This window comes from Meles meles, chromosome 15, assembly GCF_922984935.1.
Source record: "Meles meles chromosome 15, mMelMel3.1 paternal haplotype, whole genome shotgun sequence".
Taxonomy (NCBI): domain Eukaryota; kingdom Metazoa; phylum Chordata; class Mammalia; order Carnivora; family Mustelidae; genus Meles; species Meles meles.
In genome coordinates, this window is record NC_060080.1 from 31337094 (window position 1) to 31353749 (window position 16656).

Below are 16656 nucleotides of genomic sequence, written 5' to 3' on the forward strand. Positions count from 1 at the left end.
CACAGGCGCTCCAGGCACCCAACATATTTTTATTTTTTATTAACGTATAATGTATTATTGGTTACTCAACAAGTTTTTTAAAAACTTTATTGAGGTATTATAAAATTCATCCACTTGAAGCATACAGTTCAGCGATCTTAGTAAACTGACAAGAGTTGTGCAACCATCACCACAATCCTCTATTATTTAAACATTTCCATCCCCACAAGATTCTGTATCTCGTTTGCAGTGAATTCCCATTCCCACCCTCAGTCCCAGGCAACCAGTAATCTTTTTGTATTTATGGGGTTGACATTTCTGTTCATATAAATGAGATCATACCGTATGTGGTCTTTGTGTCTGGCTTCTTTCACCTAGCATTATGTTTTTGAAGTTCATCCATGTTGTGTAGCATGTAGCACAGGCTCCTTTTTATTACTGAATAATACTCCATGGTGAATATACTCCTTTTTGTTTATTCATTCACCATGGATATTTGGGTTGTTCCCAGTTTGGGGCTACTATGAATAATGCTGCTGTGAACACTTGTGAGAGGTCTCTGTATGCACATAGATTTCCCGGTCTCTTTTGTGAAATACCTACAAGTGGAGTTGCTGGATTTAAAAAAAAAATTTTTTTTTAAAGATTTTATTTATTTATTTGACAGAGATCACAAGTGGGCAGAGAGGCAGGCAGAGAGAGAGGAGGAAGCAGGCTCCCTCCTAAGCAGAGAGCCTGATGTGGGGCTCGATCCCAGGCCCCTGGGATCATGACCTGTGCCAAAGGCAGAGGCTTTAACCCACTGAGCCACCCAGTTACTGGATTAGATGATAATTTATGTCTAACTTTTTAAGAAACTCAAGCTATTTTCTAATGTGGCTGCACCATTTTACATTCCATCAGCAATGTATGAAGGCTCTAATTTCTCTGCACCTTTATCAGTATGTGGTACTGTGTGTGATTCTAGAGGCTATGAAGTAATATTTTATTTGCATTTCTCTGATGACTAATGATGTTGAACATCTTTTCATGGGCTTCTTAAGCCATCTGTAGTATCCTTGGTGAAATGTTTACTCGAGTATTTTGCCCATTTTATTTTAAAGATTTTATTTATTATTTGACAGAAAGAGAGATCACAATAGACAGAGGCAGGGAGAGAGAGAAGAGGAAGCAGGCTCCCCACTGAGCAGAAAGCCCGATGCGGGGCTCGATCCCAGGCCCCTGGGATCATGACCTGTGCCAAAGGCAGAGGCTTTAACACACTGAGCCACCCAGGTGCCCCTATTTTGCCCATTTTTAAAACTGAGTTGTCTACTTGAGTTCTAAGAAGTCTTTTTTTTTTTTTTTTTTTTTTTAAGATTTTGTTTTAGAGAGAGAATGAGAGAGAGAGCATGAGAGGGAAGGGTCAGAGGGAGAAGCCGACTCCATGCGGAGCAGGGATCCTGATGCAGGACTTGATCCGGGAGTGCCAGGATGACTTAAGCTGAAGGCAGTCTCTTAACCAACTGAGCCATCCAGGCACCCAAGTTCTAAGAAGTCTTAATATATTCTAATATATATTCTATATATATTCTAATATATTCTTAATATATTCTAACGACCCATGAAACCATGACCTGAGCTGAAGCCAAGAGTTGGGCACTTAACCAAGTGAGCCACCCAGGTGCCTTCCAAATACAGTGGGTCACGATCGCAGGGTCGTGGGCTCGGACCCTGAGTCGGGCTCCCTGCTCAGCGGGGAGCCAGCTTTTTCCTCTGCTGCTCCCCTTGCTTGTGCTCTCTTGCTGTGTCAAATAAATAAGGTCTTAAAAAAAAAAATTTGCCTTCAGCTCAGGTCATGATCCCAGGACTCTGGGATCGAGCCCCACATTGGTCTCCCTGCTTAGCAGGGAATCTCCTTGTCACTCTCCTGCTCCCTTTGTCCCTCCCCCACATCATGCTCACTCTCTCTAACTTGCTTTCTCTCAAGTAAATTAATAAAATCTTAAAAAAAAAAAAAGCACATCCAATTGCTGAATGAGATGAGATCCTTAAAAAGCAGAATTAAGACTTGGTCAACGCCATTAGTATCCTTTGTTTTAATTTCAACATATGGGGATCTAGTTTCTTTAAAACCTTCAAAGGCAGGGGGTAAATTATGCTCCTGATAGAATTTATTCAAGTCAACTTTATTCCTCTATTGTCCTCTTTCCTGTGTCCCAATTTATCTTTGTATCCTGAGTTCCTAGGGTGGCCGGCACATAGCACCTGCTTAAAATGTTGGTTATGTTGAAATTAAGAGCATAAATGTGGGAGGAATTTCTGCAATCCCAAAATGGGTCTCAAACTAGCCACGTAGCACACATTAGTTATAAACTGGACAATCAGCCTCCTTGTTAACTAATCAGATTGCATGCTTCAATTAATCCGTCTTAGCCATGCTTACTGTGTAAAGGATGGTATAAAGATTTATGGGCCAGAAATAATGAGGACAGCTGGAGTTTAAATGGGAAAGTGCACAGGTGAATTTCAGAGACAGAAGGGCGACATTAACAGAAACGTCTATAATTACGGATTATTTTGTGCTGGGTCTATAATGAATGGATTAGCTTCCTCCTCAGATGGAACTGTCCCTTGGTGCCCACGGTATAGCATGGCCCTATTTGTAAAGACATCTGTCTGAAGAGCATAACACATCTCTGACATCCAGCGTTAATCTTACTAATAATCAAGTCCTAAAAGAAACTGTTTTTTTTTTTTCCCAGTTCAAACAATAAGAGAAGGATTACTGAACCTAGAAATTACAGTTCCTGATTAGGCTTCATGTTAGATTTCAACATTTTACAGTTATCTACCAATAGAGCTATATACTCCCATCCCCCTTCTTAAAACCCTATTTGTGTTATATAATATTGGCCAAAGGTTGGACTCTGTTCAGATAACAGAATGATAAAGTAAGGGTGTGTGTATTTTAGATATCTAATATGGGTCTAAGTGTGAGAACTTGAGTTTTGCAAGTGGAAAATGTTAAGAGTATTAGTGTCGCATACTAATTGTATTTTCAAAACACATTTTAACTTATTTTCACATTTTCAAAATAAGTGATATTTACAAAAATGAAATTTAATGGTAGAACATATTTTTAAAGTAACTATATCCCTACCCATCTGTACATGGCTTTTCCCATTGGTACATATAATTTCCTCAAGTCTTAAGTACTCTGCATTTGGTAACAACATGATGGACTCATATGCTCTTACTCACACAGTACATGTTGATTAGGGTTGATTTAGGCATAATTTTCAGAGACAACTGTGGGCATAATTTATATCTGATTAGTAACTAATAGCTAGACATTTTAAGTAGTCACCTATCTCATTTTGTTTAAATAGGTTCTCTCCACCTTGGCACTACTGACATTTTGACCTGGATAATTTTTTGTTCAAGGAAGATTCTTCTGTACATTGTAGGGTACTCAGCAGCATCTCTGGCTTCTAACTACTGGATGCCAGGAGTACCCCCCAATTCCCACTCAGTTGTGACATCTCCAGATGTTGCTAAATGTGCCCTGGTGGGCAAAATTGCCTCCCGTTGAGAACCACTGGTTTAAAACAAGCAAAATACACATTTGCTCCTGTGAGGAAACTTCTTTATAGTCTTTGTACATGGTAACATCCTGTATTGTAGTTAATCAACCTCTACGGATAAATAAAGTCTTATTTGAATGGTTAACACATACTTTTAATACACTTGAAACTTAGGGATGGAATGAGGCAAAACTTATTAAAAGGGGACTCTCAGTAAGTAAATGAGTCTTTTGGGCTGTTATCCTGTCTTGAATCATTGTAGAAGAAAATCGGCCAGGGATAATCTCCCCTTTATAAAAATAAGCTCATTCGACTTGAAAGGAAAATTACCTCCTTCAGGCCATTTTCAGTAAAACCTAGGTTGGAGGAGGTATCAGTGACTGCATTTTTCTGCATAAGTAATAATAATAACAAAAACCCTCAGTTTGAAATGCTTCTGCTGAAAATGTTTATTAAATACATTATTCCACCATCTTTAGGAATACTGTATTTGTAATGTCAGGGTCATCATCTCAAATACATTGTCGGTATTTATGGGAAGTTGCCTTTTTTAAAAAAAGTATTTATTTACTGAGAGAGAAAGAGCCCATAAGCAGGGCACAGGCAGAGGGAGAGAGAGAGGGGGAGAGAATCTCAAGCAGACTGCTGATCGCAGTGCCCAATGTGGGGCTCGATATCACCACACTGAGATCGTGACCAGAGCCAAATCAAGGATGAGACATGAGCCCCCAGTTGTCACTGGGAAACTGCTTTTTCAAACCAACCCCTCATACTGTCTTTTGTTGCAATTTGTTTCTTTCCTAAAAAGTTGAAATACAGATGGAGAAATCCAGTAAATGGATTCTAACCCATCCTCCTAGCTCTCTCCTGGCTTGTTTACTCAATTCACTGGGTTGGAACTGACTCAGGAGTAAATGCGGGGATGGCCCCTGTTGGGCTAAGACGGGGCAGAGGCTGAACTGTCTGTGGGAACAAGTTCATGTTTGGGCTGCTGTCCTGTATCTTTACGAAATATCGATGTCCCTCACTCCTGGTGGCTCACATCAGGCGAGTGATTTCCAGCACAACTCTTTCTCTGCTCTTTGACAAGCAAATCATTAAGACATCTAAGATTTGAAAGCACCTTAAGGATTAGTGATTGGCTATAAATCTTACTGAAGACCAATCTCTTTGATATATGGTTTTGGAGGTATTAACTTTGAAATGGCAAGAAAAAAGTCTCTCCTGTTAATGCCTCATTGTGATTAATGGTTTACACAGTCATTATGTAGCTTTACTTGTGTGAGACTTAAAAACAGCGGAAGAAGCCTGCCACTCTGGAACAGTCTGAAACGATTGCTGGGACAATACACTGTGTTAGCTGTTTCTACATTGTTTCCACCTGAGGCACTGTACTGTGGGTACTTAAGTATTAAGGAACAGAGTTTCACGATCAAGATCTAACTTCTGAAAACAATAGATCAGCCTGTATTTATTAACTGGCTAAAAATTTCAAGCAAACTTTCCCCCTGCATTTGGGAGAAAATAAGCCCTAGGAATTCTGCTTAATTCTAGCATGACTTAGAGGAAAGAGCCAACATCTGCCTAGGCTTGTTTAAGCATAATGGCAGTGTAAGCATAATTCTTATGCCCCCAGGGATCCTCATTTATGTGGCACTAGGTGATACCCACAAGACACCCTCCAAGTGTGATGCCCGAACGCCCCAGCTCAGCCCAGCAATTGAGAAACACAAGAGAGTGCAGTTCTCAAAAAGCCAGCCTGGGTCACATCTGAAAACCACACCCTCGGTCCCAATTTGCTTACATTTGCTACATTTTAATTTTACAAAGTACTTTCACAAGGTCTTATTTTATGATAACCTCTTAAGGACATATTCCAACCACTGCCTAGAAAGGAAAAAAAAACATTTACCATATGCATACAGATCCACAGGCTGTGTGCTTTGGTGTATTAGTTAAACTGCCTGCATAATAGAATGGGAGGATAAAGACCAAAGTTCATTACTTGTCAGGGAGTCTGAATTGTAATATTCAGATATGGAACTCAAGGAGGAAGAAGACAAAACTAGTGCTTTGCCAACCTGTGACCACCTCTGCAAGAATGTTTACCTAGTCTCATTTCCTGAGAACTCCCCATAGACCCAGATTACAAAACCCCAATGCAGACTAATTTTGTAGCAAGTACTTTACCAATTTTGTTCCCTAGCTAGATTCCAGTAAAACAAATACTGCAGAAACATTTACAGAATTCTCCATAAAATGAACATTAAGTGCTGACCATCTTGCTGGGGTTTAGAAATCCGATTTCACCTTGAAATGCCATACTGCATTCTGACCTTCAATTGTGAAGAAGTCATCCTGTTTCATTTACTTCATAATTTTACTACTGGGGCTTAAGAAGTTTGGTTTTGGCAGGGAGGATTTTCTTACTCAGTGTCTTCAGTCAAGGCTTCCTGATCTCTTCCACATTCTGGCACGTCTGTGGAATGAGTTGTGCATTTGTGTGTGGCTACAAGTAACCAGCCCAAGGATAACTTCCCCGAGGGGAGCAATTTCTCAGCACTCAGGATGGAGAGTTGTGCAGTTTACTCCCCACTGTGTGCTCTGCTGCAAACCCGCGTGGAAAGCGGCAGGTCTGCTTGGGCAGATGGCTCCGGGGGTGAGGGGCAGCCAGCATCAGCTCCACTGCAGCACTGAGAGTCAGAACTGGTTCCAAAAGATGTTTTAGAGGGTTAACGTGGTCTTCTCCTTCTTTTCTCCTGAGCAGTTCTGTAATGTGAGCCTGGTTTCTGTTGCGAGTCAGACTATGAATACTGCAGGTGCTATGCATATGCGTGTTTTTTAATTTAAAGTGGCGACGGGAATTAATGCCTTTTAAAAAATACTGCTTAGAGTCTAAGTTCTTCGAGTGCGCCACGGCTTAAACACGCTGGGCAATGACCATTTTGGACAGCCTCGGAGGTTTCCTGAAAATTTAACTGAAATAATACCGTGAAAAGTGAACTCCCTTCACTGTGGTGGTTCTGCTGATTAGTCTGAATTCCGTCTATAGTATGAAACCTGCAGTGACTACCCGAGCGCCACACAAACATAAGAATATTTTTTCTACTCAGCTCTCTGTGATGCTTTCTGGCCACGAGGATAAAAGCCTAGAGAAAATGTCAATGTACGGACAGTTTTTCAAAATGCTAGCTCCCCATTCACCTAAGCGGTGGTTGAAAATAAGCAGCCTCCTGGAAGTATTTTCATGGTTGTAAATCTGACATGAGCACGGCAACCTTTTCTACCTCGACTGCGCCAAGTCTGCTCTGAGAAGACCGTCAAAATTCCTCGCTGGGTAATGTGCAATGTGGCCATTAGATCTGGGTGTTCCTAAGAGAGAGCAGATTCCTAAATGGAAATCCGAAAACAGAACAAAGACACCTAGACTCTTCTGCTTCTAAGAAGAAGAATGGTAAGGATAAAACCAGGTTGCATTTTAACAATAAGAGCTCTTCAGGTTTTTTAGGCTAACCTTTAATGAGTAAAATAAAAATCCCTCACAGACCAAGTTTAAGTTTACTTTGTAGCTAATAGCCTAAAATGAAATTTTAATTTTTTTCTTACATGAATTTTTTGTCCTTCTCTATTCTAACTTCTTTCAGATGAGCTTTTACAATAGAAAAAAAATTCAGTATTTCTTCTCATGCTCCTATCTCACCCCAGTAAAAAAGGGGAAAAAAACACATAGATCAAAACTGAATCGTATTAAACATTCACTTTTGTATGATGAGGTGTATTTCATTCATTTAGGGATAGTCACAGAGAAAAAGACAGGCAAACCGGTTTTTTAGACTGCCTCACATGGACACTCCAAATTGTGCCGGGAATGTCCTTGTTCTGTCAGAAATACTGTCTGGGAACCTTCCCTAAAGGTGTGTGGTGCCTCAGGGCCTGCGCGGTGCTTGCCCTGGGCTCCTTCACCAGGGCAGCCCTGAGAGCGGAGCCTGCCTGGAGGGAGAGGTGCTGCTGTTATTTCCCAGGTGAGCAAGAAGCAGGGGAATAGCAAGCACTCTCCTGAGACTGGTCTTTACTGTGTGGTGACAAGTTTCACAATCATGCTGATGATCCGGGATCCTCGAGGACATGTACACAGATCTATGCTTGGGTTTTTTATCTTATCCTGGAGGAGCTGGTCAAGTTCACAACGGAGTTCCTTTACTAATTCAGCCACCTAAAATGAAAGTTGCAATGTGAGCAGTGATTGGGGCAACAGGCGAGGGAAGGTTAGTAAAGGTAATGTCCCACTGATGATTATCATTATCTAGATTTCTAGTAGTAACTTTAACTCCATGCAGGGGTGGGGAGGAGAAACTAAACACATTTTTATTCTAAAGAGCTTCTAAAATTTCTTGATGCAACTATAAGAACATTCACTCACCGATTAAAGAAAAGATTAAATCTGGAAGAATGGCTTCCATGTAGTGTTCTGCATATTAAAACCTGGTCAACTTTTACAATTTGCTCCAAGAGGAGAAGCAGGAAAATGGAGAATTAAAAATGCTAGATATTAAACCAAAAAATCTGTAGCTTTGGGATACATTTGATGCTTTCATGGTAAGAAATAGCGTCACATTTTTTTATGGCGTTTTCTTATGCTTCTGTGTAGTGGGCACGGAGAGGTCTTCCCAACATGGTTTGCTGCTCCCTGATCATTTGTCAACTGTCCAGTTTGCACCTCAACCTAACTCAAACAGGCTCATGCCATGAGCTGTGCCAGAGTGAATGACTCAGATCATCTGGGCCTTAGAGTTTATGACATTCCTTTGCCCAGAAAAATTGATTTAGGAGAGGAAGTTTCTTGTCTCTACTCCTGCACAGTTTAGTGCTGCACAGATGTGAGGCCTGGAGCTATGGCAGTCATACTGCTACCATGAGGTCAGCCAGGCTTTTGGTGTACTTGAGCTGCTGAATTAAACCAACCATGCCTGGCCTTCCAGATCTTTTCCATGCAAGATGGCAGACACCTGTCACATGTGGCTAATCTAATGGCAAGTTTGAACAGATGTGCTGTGAGTATAGAGTACACCCCAGATTTTAAAGATTTAGATAAAAACCCAGTATAAAATATCTCAATAAATTCTTATACTGATTACATGTTGAAATTAAAACTTTTTAGCTGTATTACATTAAATAAAATTAAGATTAGTTTCACCTATTTTTTACATGTGGCTACTAGAGAAACAAATTACATATATGGCTTCCATATTTTTATTGGACTATGCTGCTTTAGACTTTACGGTTAAATGTGCCAATAAATTCTCATTAACGTTTGAGTTGGTGTTTCTGCTTCTTGCTACCTTTCTACCAGATGCAAATGTTAAAATGAATTTTTATTTCCTAAACATATATTCCTCCTTAAATGTTTCTGCAGAGATTCCAATAGTGAATATGTGACACCTGAGAATAAAAGAATTCAGACCCATTACCTTTATTTTTTCCTTAATGGTAGTGGAAGAATCTGGGTGATTTTTGTTTATTTTTGCTCATCTACATTTTCTGGTTTTTTTTCGGTGAACATGTGTTATTTGTACAACACTTAGGAAGGTCCAACATCTCACTCATAGCTTCTGTCCCAAACCCTTCACACCAGCCCATCCTGGGTTCCCCTCCCCATGCACTTCCCAGTCTCTCACTGAGCCTCTAGCTCTGGCCTCTGTCCAGCTTTGGTTACTCTCCGTGTCCTATCGCCCCTCTCATCGTTCATTCTTCCTCAGCTCTGTCGTCCTTGGCCCCTGAAGGAATGCCCTCTACTTCACAGCACAAAGCCCCTCAGGGCCCACGCCTCAGAGTCAGGCCCGCTATAGCCCTTACCTGATGCGAAGCAGCTGCAAAACGGATCCAACCGTCATCCAAGGACACAATAAACTCCCCTCTCTGAAGCTGCACGCTCACTTGGCCTCCCCCGAACAGGACCAGTGGGTACACGGACACCACACTGCAGTCTCGAATGAACACCCGACTAGTTTTGATCTTTTCGTGGTACACCAGGTAGGGGCTGTCAAAGTGTCTGACCTGGAACAGAAAACCTCAGATGATGACACTGTCAGCCGGAAGGGAACTCCCCCCTTCCACAGACTGAAGCACCACCTGTCTGTGAACGACTCCCCCAGTTCTCTCCAGCCGGTACCTGTCCCCGGAGGCCAGGCTTCCACGTGCGACTGCCTTCCTGGCATCTCACCCTGGATACCTAATAAGCACCTCAGACTTACGTCCAAAAGGAATCCTTGATGTTCCTCTCCTTACGGTATTCCCCTCCTGCTCAGGACACGATGGTCCCATTCGCCTCGCAGCTCACGTCCCAGATTCGAAGCCATCCTTGACTGTCCTTTCCCCTCACTCCATCGAAATTATTGCTAGCTCCTGTCGGTTCTATTTTCTAAAAACATAAGGGACTGACATATTCTCCCCACTGCGACAGCGACCACCTCAGCTCCGAGCATTACCGACTCCCCAGGCCACCGCCATGGCTTCCTTCACGCTCGCCTGCCTTCTGCTTTCCCTCTTCATAGTCTCTCCCACCCAGCAGCCACCATGATCTTTTTAAAAGGTATGCTTTTTAAAAGGTATGGGGACTAAGAATAAAACCTCAGATCCTTATCATGGCCTGTACCATGGCCCACACGACCTGGCCCTGCCTGCTTGTCCCAGCACAGCTGCTCTTCTGGCTCCTCACGTCCCACTCCGCCTGTCCTGGCCATTGGCCTGCGTCTCCACTGAACCACCCCCCCCCCACCCCCCCACCACCCACCAGTGTGCTCCTGCTTCATTTCCTCTGCTGGAGTGTTCTCTCCGTAGATATCTCCATGGTCGGCCTTCACTGCATTTAGGATCTGCTCAGTTGTTTTCTTCTCAGAGAGCTCTTCCCTGACCACTCAGCAAAATGGCCCCTCTCCTGTCACTCTCAACCTCTTATTCTGTTTTATTTCTCTTGGTAGCATTTGTCACTGACTTGAGATGATCTGTTTACTTGTTTCTTGCCTATCTTCCTCAGCAGAACAGAAGATCCCTGAGGATAGAGCCCTTGTCTGTCTAGTTCATCCACTGTCTTCTACAGCCCACCAGAGTGCCTGGCACAGAGGAGTCACTAGTAGGCACTGAACGGATGCATGAAAAATTTGGATTCATCACATGAATGCCATGTAAACTTGGAAGAGGAGTGGAGCTAACTCAGACCTCTTGCTCCTAAGTGCATGTGCAGCTGAGAGACCAGATGACCCCCCAGACCTCAAATTCTTCTGGGCTTAAGGAGACCCTTTTCATGCTTTGCAGACATGTTACTCAGTAGTTGTGGGGGGCGACCAGTCCTAACACTTCAAATTCTCTTCCTCCGTCCTCCTGTCCTCTTTTGTTCCATCTCCCTTGAAGTTTTATTGAGCATCTGCTTTCAGTTAGGCACCACGCTAAACATCGAGAATATAAAAATGCAGACATACAATTCCTGTCTTTAGGAATTTCACAATTCCATGAAGGAAATGTACCATAAACCATAAAATAATGCGATAAACACAACAGTGGATAAAATGCACGATGGCAGAACCAGAAGTAAAAAGCAACTTTGAGGGAGAGCTTCTTCATGGCAGCTCAAAGGCTAGGAGCCTGCTGAGAATGAGAACATCATTCCAGGTCCCAAGGAACTGTGTCCAATGTCATGGCACACAGAAAGACCTAGGGAGGAGCGGTGGGGAACATGGTACAGGAGGGGCCAGGCACGCAGGGTCCCAGGAGCATTTGCAGGAGATTCCACCCAGAAAGATTTCTAAGCCAGGGAATGGCATGACCGAATGTGTGTTTTGCAAAGTTAATTTTGGCAGCAGGACCCAGAGAAAGGATCAGAAGTCAGATCGTGATAGCACTTTAGGCAAGAGACAGATGTTGGGGTTTGAACTGAGGAAGGGACGGTGGGGAGAAAAGTAGTAGGCCCATCCAAGAGGGCCTACTCGGAAGATGCAACTGCTGGGACCTGCAGTCCAAATGGACTGGAGTAAGGAGAAGAGTGGCAGGGTGCCTGTGATCTCAGGGTTCTGACTGGGATGGTGCCATTCACCGAGACAGGGAAGAAAGGAAAAGAAGAGGGAAGTGGAAGATAATGAGTCTGAGGTGACTGCCAGGCATCCGGCTGATGAGCTCCAGCAGGAGAGCTCAAAAGCAGCCCAGGCCCTGAGACAGGGATCTGGGGCTCTGCATGGAGGTGGCAGTCAGAATCACAGTGCCCTGATGGTTCGGGAAGAGTAAACTGGAGGAGCGCCTGGGTGCTCAGTGGGTTAAGCTGCTGCCTTCGGCTCAGGTCATGATCTCGGGGTCCTGGGATCGAGTCCCGCATTGGGCTCTCTGCTCAGTGGGGAGCCTGCTTCCCTCTCTCTCTCTCTGCCTGCCTCTCTGTCTACTTGTGATCTCTCTCTGTCAAATAAATAAATAAAATCTTAAAAAAAAAAAAAAGAGTAAACTGGAATGTACGGAGAAAAGGAGGCCTATGGACAGAACCACAATTTTGGAGCAAAGGACAAGGAACTAGTCAAAGAAGTGTCGGGGATGATCAGAGAGAGAGAGTGAGAGAGAGAAAGAAGAAAGTGGCATTTCAGGAGCAAAACCACATCAAAGATAGTTTCATGGGCACCTGGGTGGCTCAGTCGTTAAGCATCTGCCTTCAGCTCGGGTCATGATCCCAGGATCCTGGGATCGAGCCCCACACTGGGCTCCCTCCTCAGCAGGGAGCCTGCTTCTCCCTCTCCCACTCTCCCTGCTTGTGTTCCCTCTCTTGCTGTGTCTCTGTCAAATAAATAAATAAATAAGTCTTAAAAAAAAAAAAAAAGATGGTTTCAGGAGGACAGGAGTTAGTGCTGTCTGATACTACACAAGAGTCAAGGTTGATGAGGACAGGGGGGAGGGGGTGTGTTCTCTGGGTTTGACAACTAGGAGGCCATGTGTAACCGGTGGTGAGTTGAGCTGAGCAGCGGGAGCAGAGCCCGGCAGCAGCAGGAGGAAGAAGGACCCAGGAGGCGCCATCGGCAAGTACAAGCCGTTCCCTTTTAAGACACACATTTAGTGATGCAGTTACAGCCTGACTTCTTAAGAAATGACCGCTGCAGAGAAACAATTTTACATCTGAAAGCAGGTTTGAGCATTTTTTCAGTATCCAGTAGAATTTTCTTAAAATGGAAATAGTCTTTCCCCAAACAGTCCAATTTCTAGTCTGTTCATGCTTATTCAACCTTCCCCAGGTCACTGGTGCTGCTGGGGACAGAGAATGATAGGAGGAGGTTGGGCTGACTTGAAGGGACTGTGCTGCTCTCCCCAAGGCCTGCCATATGTAAATCCGGGTGTACCCCACCATTCTGACCTGATAGTTCACTGACGAAGGGTGGATGTGCACATAGCCATCGTTCTTGGTGACAAACTTCAACTCATCTGATTTGGGCTGCATTCTGACAGCGCCGGTACTGGTCTTCTGAAATTTCCCTTCTGGGCTTTTCACCTAAACAACAGGTATTTTTGGCGTGTGTGTGTGTGTGTGTGTGTGTGTGTGTATACACACACACATGCACATATATATGCATACATATATATTTTTCCATACATGTATTAGGAAAGAACAAGAAAATAATGATATCCTGTAATCACACAATTAAGAGATAATTAGCACTATATTTGATAAATATTTTAGTTTTTGGTCCTAGATTTGTTTATATACAGAAACAAAGGAACTATAAATGTATGACATAAATAAAAATATACACACATTGAAGCTAATGTAGGATCATTTTCCACAATCTACTTTTTAAACTTAATACATTGAGAACATCTTTCCATGTTGTTAAATATTTTCTTAAAACACAATTCTAAATGGCTAACCTAGTTATAAAGATCTATAATAATTCCCTCTTATTGGTACTTCAGACTGTTTGCAATTATAAACAGAACTAGAATGAACATTTGCTTTGCTATACCTTTATGCATATCTGTAATTATTTCCTAACCAATAAGTCCTCAGAAATGAAATCTAAAATGGGTGTATCAGTTCATTTTCCCACTAAGAGGGACAGGGTTCATTGTGGAAGGCTTCTGACAGCACCAGTATTATAATTTTTAAAAACTTGTGTCACATCATAATCACCCAAAGCCCACAGTTTACCTTAGGGTTCGCTCTCGGTCGTGTATATATTCTATGGGTTTGTGTAAATGTATCATGATGTGCACCTACTACAATGGTATCATACAGAGTCTTTTCATTGCCCTAAAAGTTGTCTATGCTCTGACTGCTTTACTCTTCCCAATCCTTGGGGTTTGCTTTTTTTTCCTCTATCTCCATACTTTTGTTTCAAATGGTTTTTTAAAATAAATTTCAAATGGTTTGAAAAGCATGCAAATACTGAATTTCTGTGCCAGAAATTCATCAGCAGATGTCAACCGAGCATTTAACAAAATGTTAAATGAGAAATAATTTAGCACCTGACAAACTCATAGTCTTTCTAAGTCTGACAAGGACTGGATAATTAAAACTTAGGTAAAAGTCCAACAGCACATAGAGGAGGGTTTTCCAGAAGGCTGGCCATAGGTGGTCCCACGGCAGAGGCCTGGCTTGTTTGATTTTGTTCTCATCTAACTGTAGTCCTGAGCAGAGGCCAGAGGGGAAACTGTAGTAGAACCAAATTTCTGTCTAATATAGAAGGCTAATTATGCACAGGTTACCTGGCTGGGTGACACTAAGTCCATTTAAATTTCTAGGATGTCATAATATGTCAGAAGGATGAAAAAGGCACCTCATTTTATAAAATAAATGTGTTCTTGAACAATGTATCTGAACAGATTTGGAGAACTGAAGGACTGGAAATGTATACAAAGTTTAAAAGTCTCTGTGTGTCTTTGTAGGTATCTCTTTAACACGATTAATATGTATATCTTAGCTTATATCCCTTGGCTACAGATCAAACGAGAAGTGGGAAGACCTAGGAAAAATGTTTTGTTACCTGCACTACATTTGGATAAAGAGCAGCACACAGCATTGCTGATATCAGCTTGGGGTTCTCAGCATTTGAGTTTGCCTATGAGAGAAAAACAGCATCGGTCTTATAAATAATGTGGCTACTTCTGTTTGTCCCTGGAATTTACCATTATATTTCATTTGATTTCAGTCTTAAAACAAAACAAAACTAAAATACTTAATTTCTATATTTTTGCTCAAAAAATTCCTTCTTTCTAAGTGAAAAAGACTACTGGACCATATTCACATAGGACGCACTCCAAGAAGCCCACAGTAACTCTGGGTCTCTGCAAAGCAGTTACAAAGCCAGTGTGCCCAAGGCTCAGTGGACAGAGACTCTGGCTCATGAGATGCTCATGATCTGCAGAAAGTACTAACTGCACTGGGAACAGAGCGGCATCAGGTTCTTGAAGAGGCGTTCTTCCTGTGGTCATACAAAAAAATTCTCCTTGGTTAGAAAAAGGCTGGTGTGATTTAAGAAGACATTATTGAAACATCTATTTCACCTCTTACAGGCTTTTCAAGAACCGGTGTGGGGACACCTGGTGGTGCAGTCAGTTAAGCATCTGATTCTTGGTTTCAGCTCAGGTCGTGGTCTCAGGGTGGTGGGATGAAGCCCTGCATCAGGATCTGTGCTCAGCTTGAAGTCTTCTTGAGTTTCTCTACCCCTCTCCCTCTACCCCTCCCGCTTCCATGCTCTCACCTTTTCTTTCTTTCTTTTTTTTTTTTTAATATTTTATTTATTTGACAGAGAGAAATCACAACTAAGCAGAGAGGCAGGCAGAGAGTGAGGAGGAAGCAGGCTCCATGCGGAGCAGAGAGCCCGATGCAGGGCTTGATCCCAGAACCCTGGGATCATCACCTGAGCCGAAGGCAGAGGCTTTAACCCACTGAGCCACCCAGACGTCCCTCACTTTTTCTTTCTATCAAATAAATAAACCTTAAAAAAAAAAAAAAAAAGAACAGGTGTGAAATTAAAAAAAAAAGTAGCAAAAATTAACAGAAAAACTCCTGTTTTTAGGAGTGTTACCTGATACTTATTTGTGGAAAGAAAATCAAGAATGGCATCAAGCCCACTGCTCAGAGGGCTTAAATGAAAAATTAAGTGAGTTAATATACTATCCATGTACTAATTAAAGAGAAATAAAAGAACTAACTATACATTCGTTACCTCTTCTCCTGTGGCGTCCAAGATACCATCTCCTCCTTGGGCTCTTTTCTCAATCTCCCTTGCTCTGAGTCCCTCCTTTACAAAGCCTATATCTGATAACAGTTCAGTGAATTGTCGTTTGAGGCTGGCCATTTCCTGAAAGAAGTGGGGAAAAAAAAAAAATCTTTTTTTTTTTTTTTTCCTTAAAAACTCATTCATTGGATTTGGGGTAGGTCTGACTTTTCCAGCAATTCTTAGGACAGCAAAAAAATATAGTTTACTTTGGACCCCCAACTTAAGGTGCTGTGACATTGTCTAGTTTTTCCTACTTACATTTCTGCTCTGGTCCCCTTAGCTTCTCCCTGGAGCCTAGAGTGGTTAGTGTTCTTTCTCAATGGATGCAGAACACGCGGTTCAGAACTTACTTTCTATTACCTTGTGATCTCTCTGGCTCACATCTTTTCCTAGGAATAAGGACATTATTATGTGGTTTGGATTCGGACACTCCTTTGTGTAGCTGAGTACAAGTGTGAAAAAGAAAAGAACAGAACTCTTTCTCTTCTGGCCACACTTCAAATAGAGTATCAGAAGATAGGGAAGGAGGTAAGGACAGTCAAAGGAACTGCGAGCCACGCAATACTTTCTTGTCTCTTGATGACAGCTTAAGTATTTTCTTGAAATGCCTCACGTACTAATGGATAATATGGCAAAATATAGCTAGGACTTCTCTATCATGACAAGGTTTTCATTGATAAATCTTACTCTCTTTAGTGAGAAGAGGGAACTCTGATGGACCTTCCAGATCACGGCAAAATGTACATACATCCCGAAGAAAATGAATACATTTCACAGGAAATGTAATTTGAAGGAAGTATCAGTTTACACTAAAATATTAATAACTTGAGGACATATCTGTGACTGCATCTTCCACATAACATACC

General features: G+C 42.2%; 1 protein-coding gene across 1 annotated transcript in view; it reads right to left on the bottom strand.

Annotated features, from left to right (window-relative positions):
• Positions 1 to 1879: 1879 nt before the first annotated feature.
• Positions 1880 to 16656, bottom strand: part of DHX57 (DExH-box helicase 57) — a 58044-nt gene continuing 43267 nt past the window's right edge. Inside the window, exons 20-24 of the mRNA XM_045978892.1 lie at positions 15737 to 15871; positions 14552 to 14626; positions 12925 to 13059; positions 9399 to 9599; positions 1880 to 7758 (exon numbers count right to left, since the gene is read on the bottom strand). Of these exons, the coding sequence (XP_045834848.1) occupies positions 7615 to 7758; positions 9399 to 9599; positions 12925 to 13059; positions 14552 to 14626; positions 15737 to 15871 (690 nt within the window). The 3' untranslated portion in view covers positions 1880 to 7614. The remainder of the gene's footprint in view (positions 7759 to 9398; positions 9600 to 12924; positions 13060 to 14551; positions 14627 to 15736; positions 15872 to 16656) is intronic.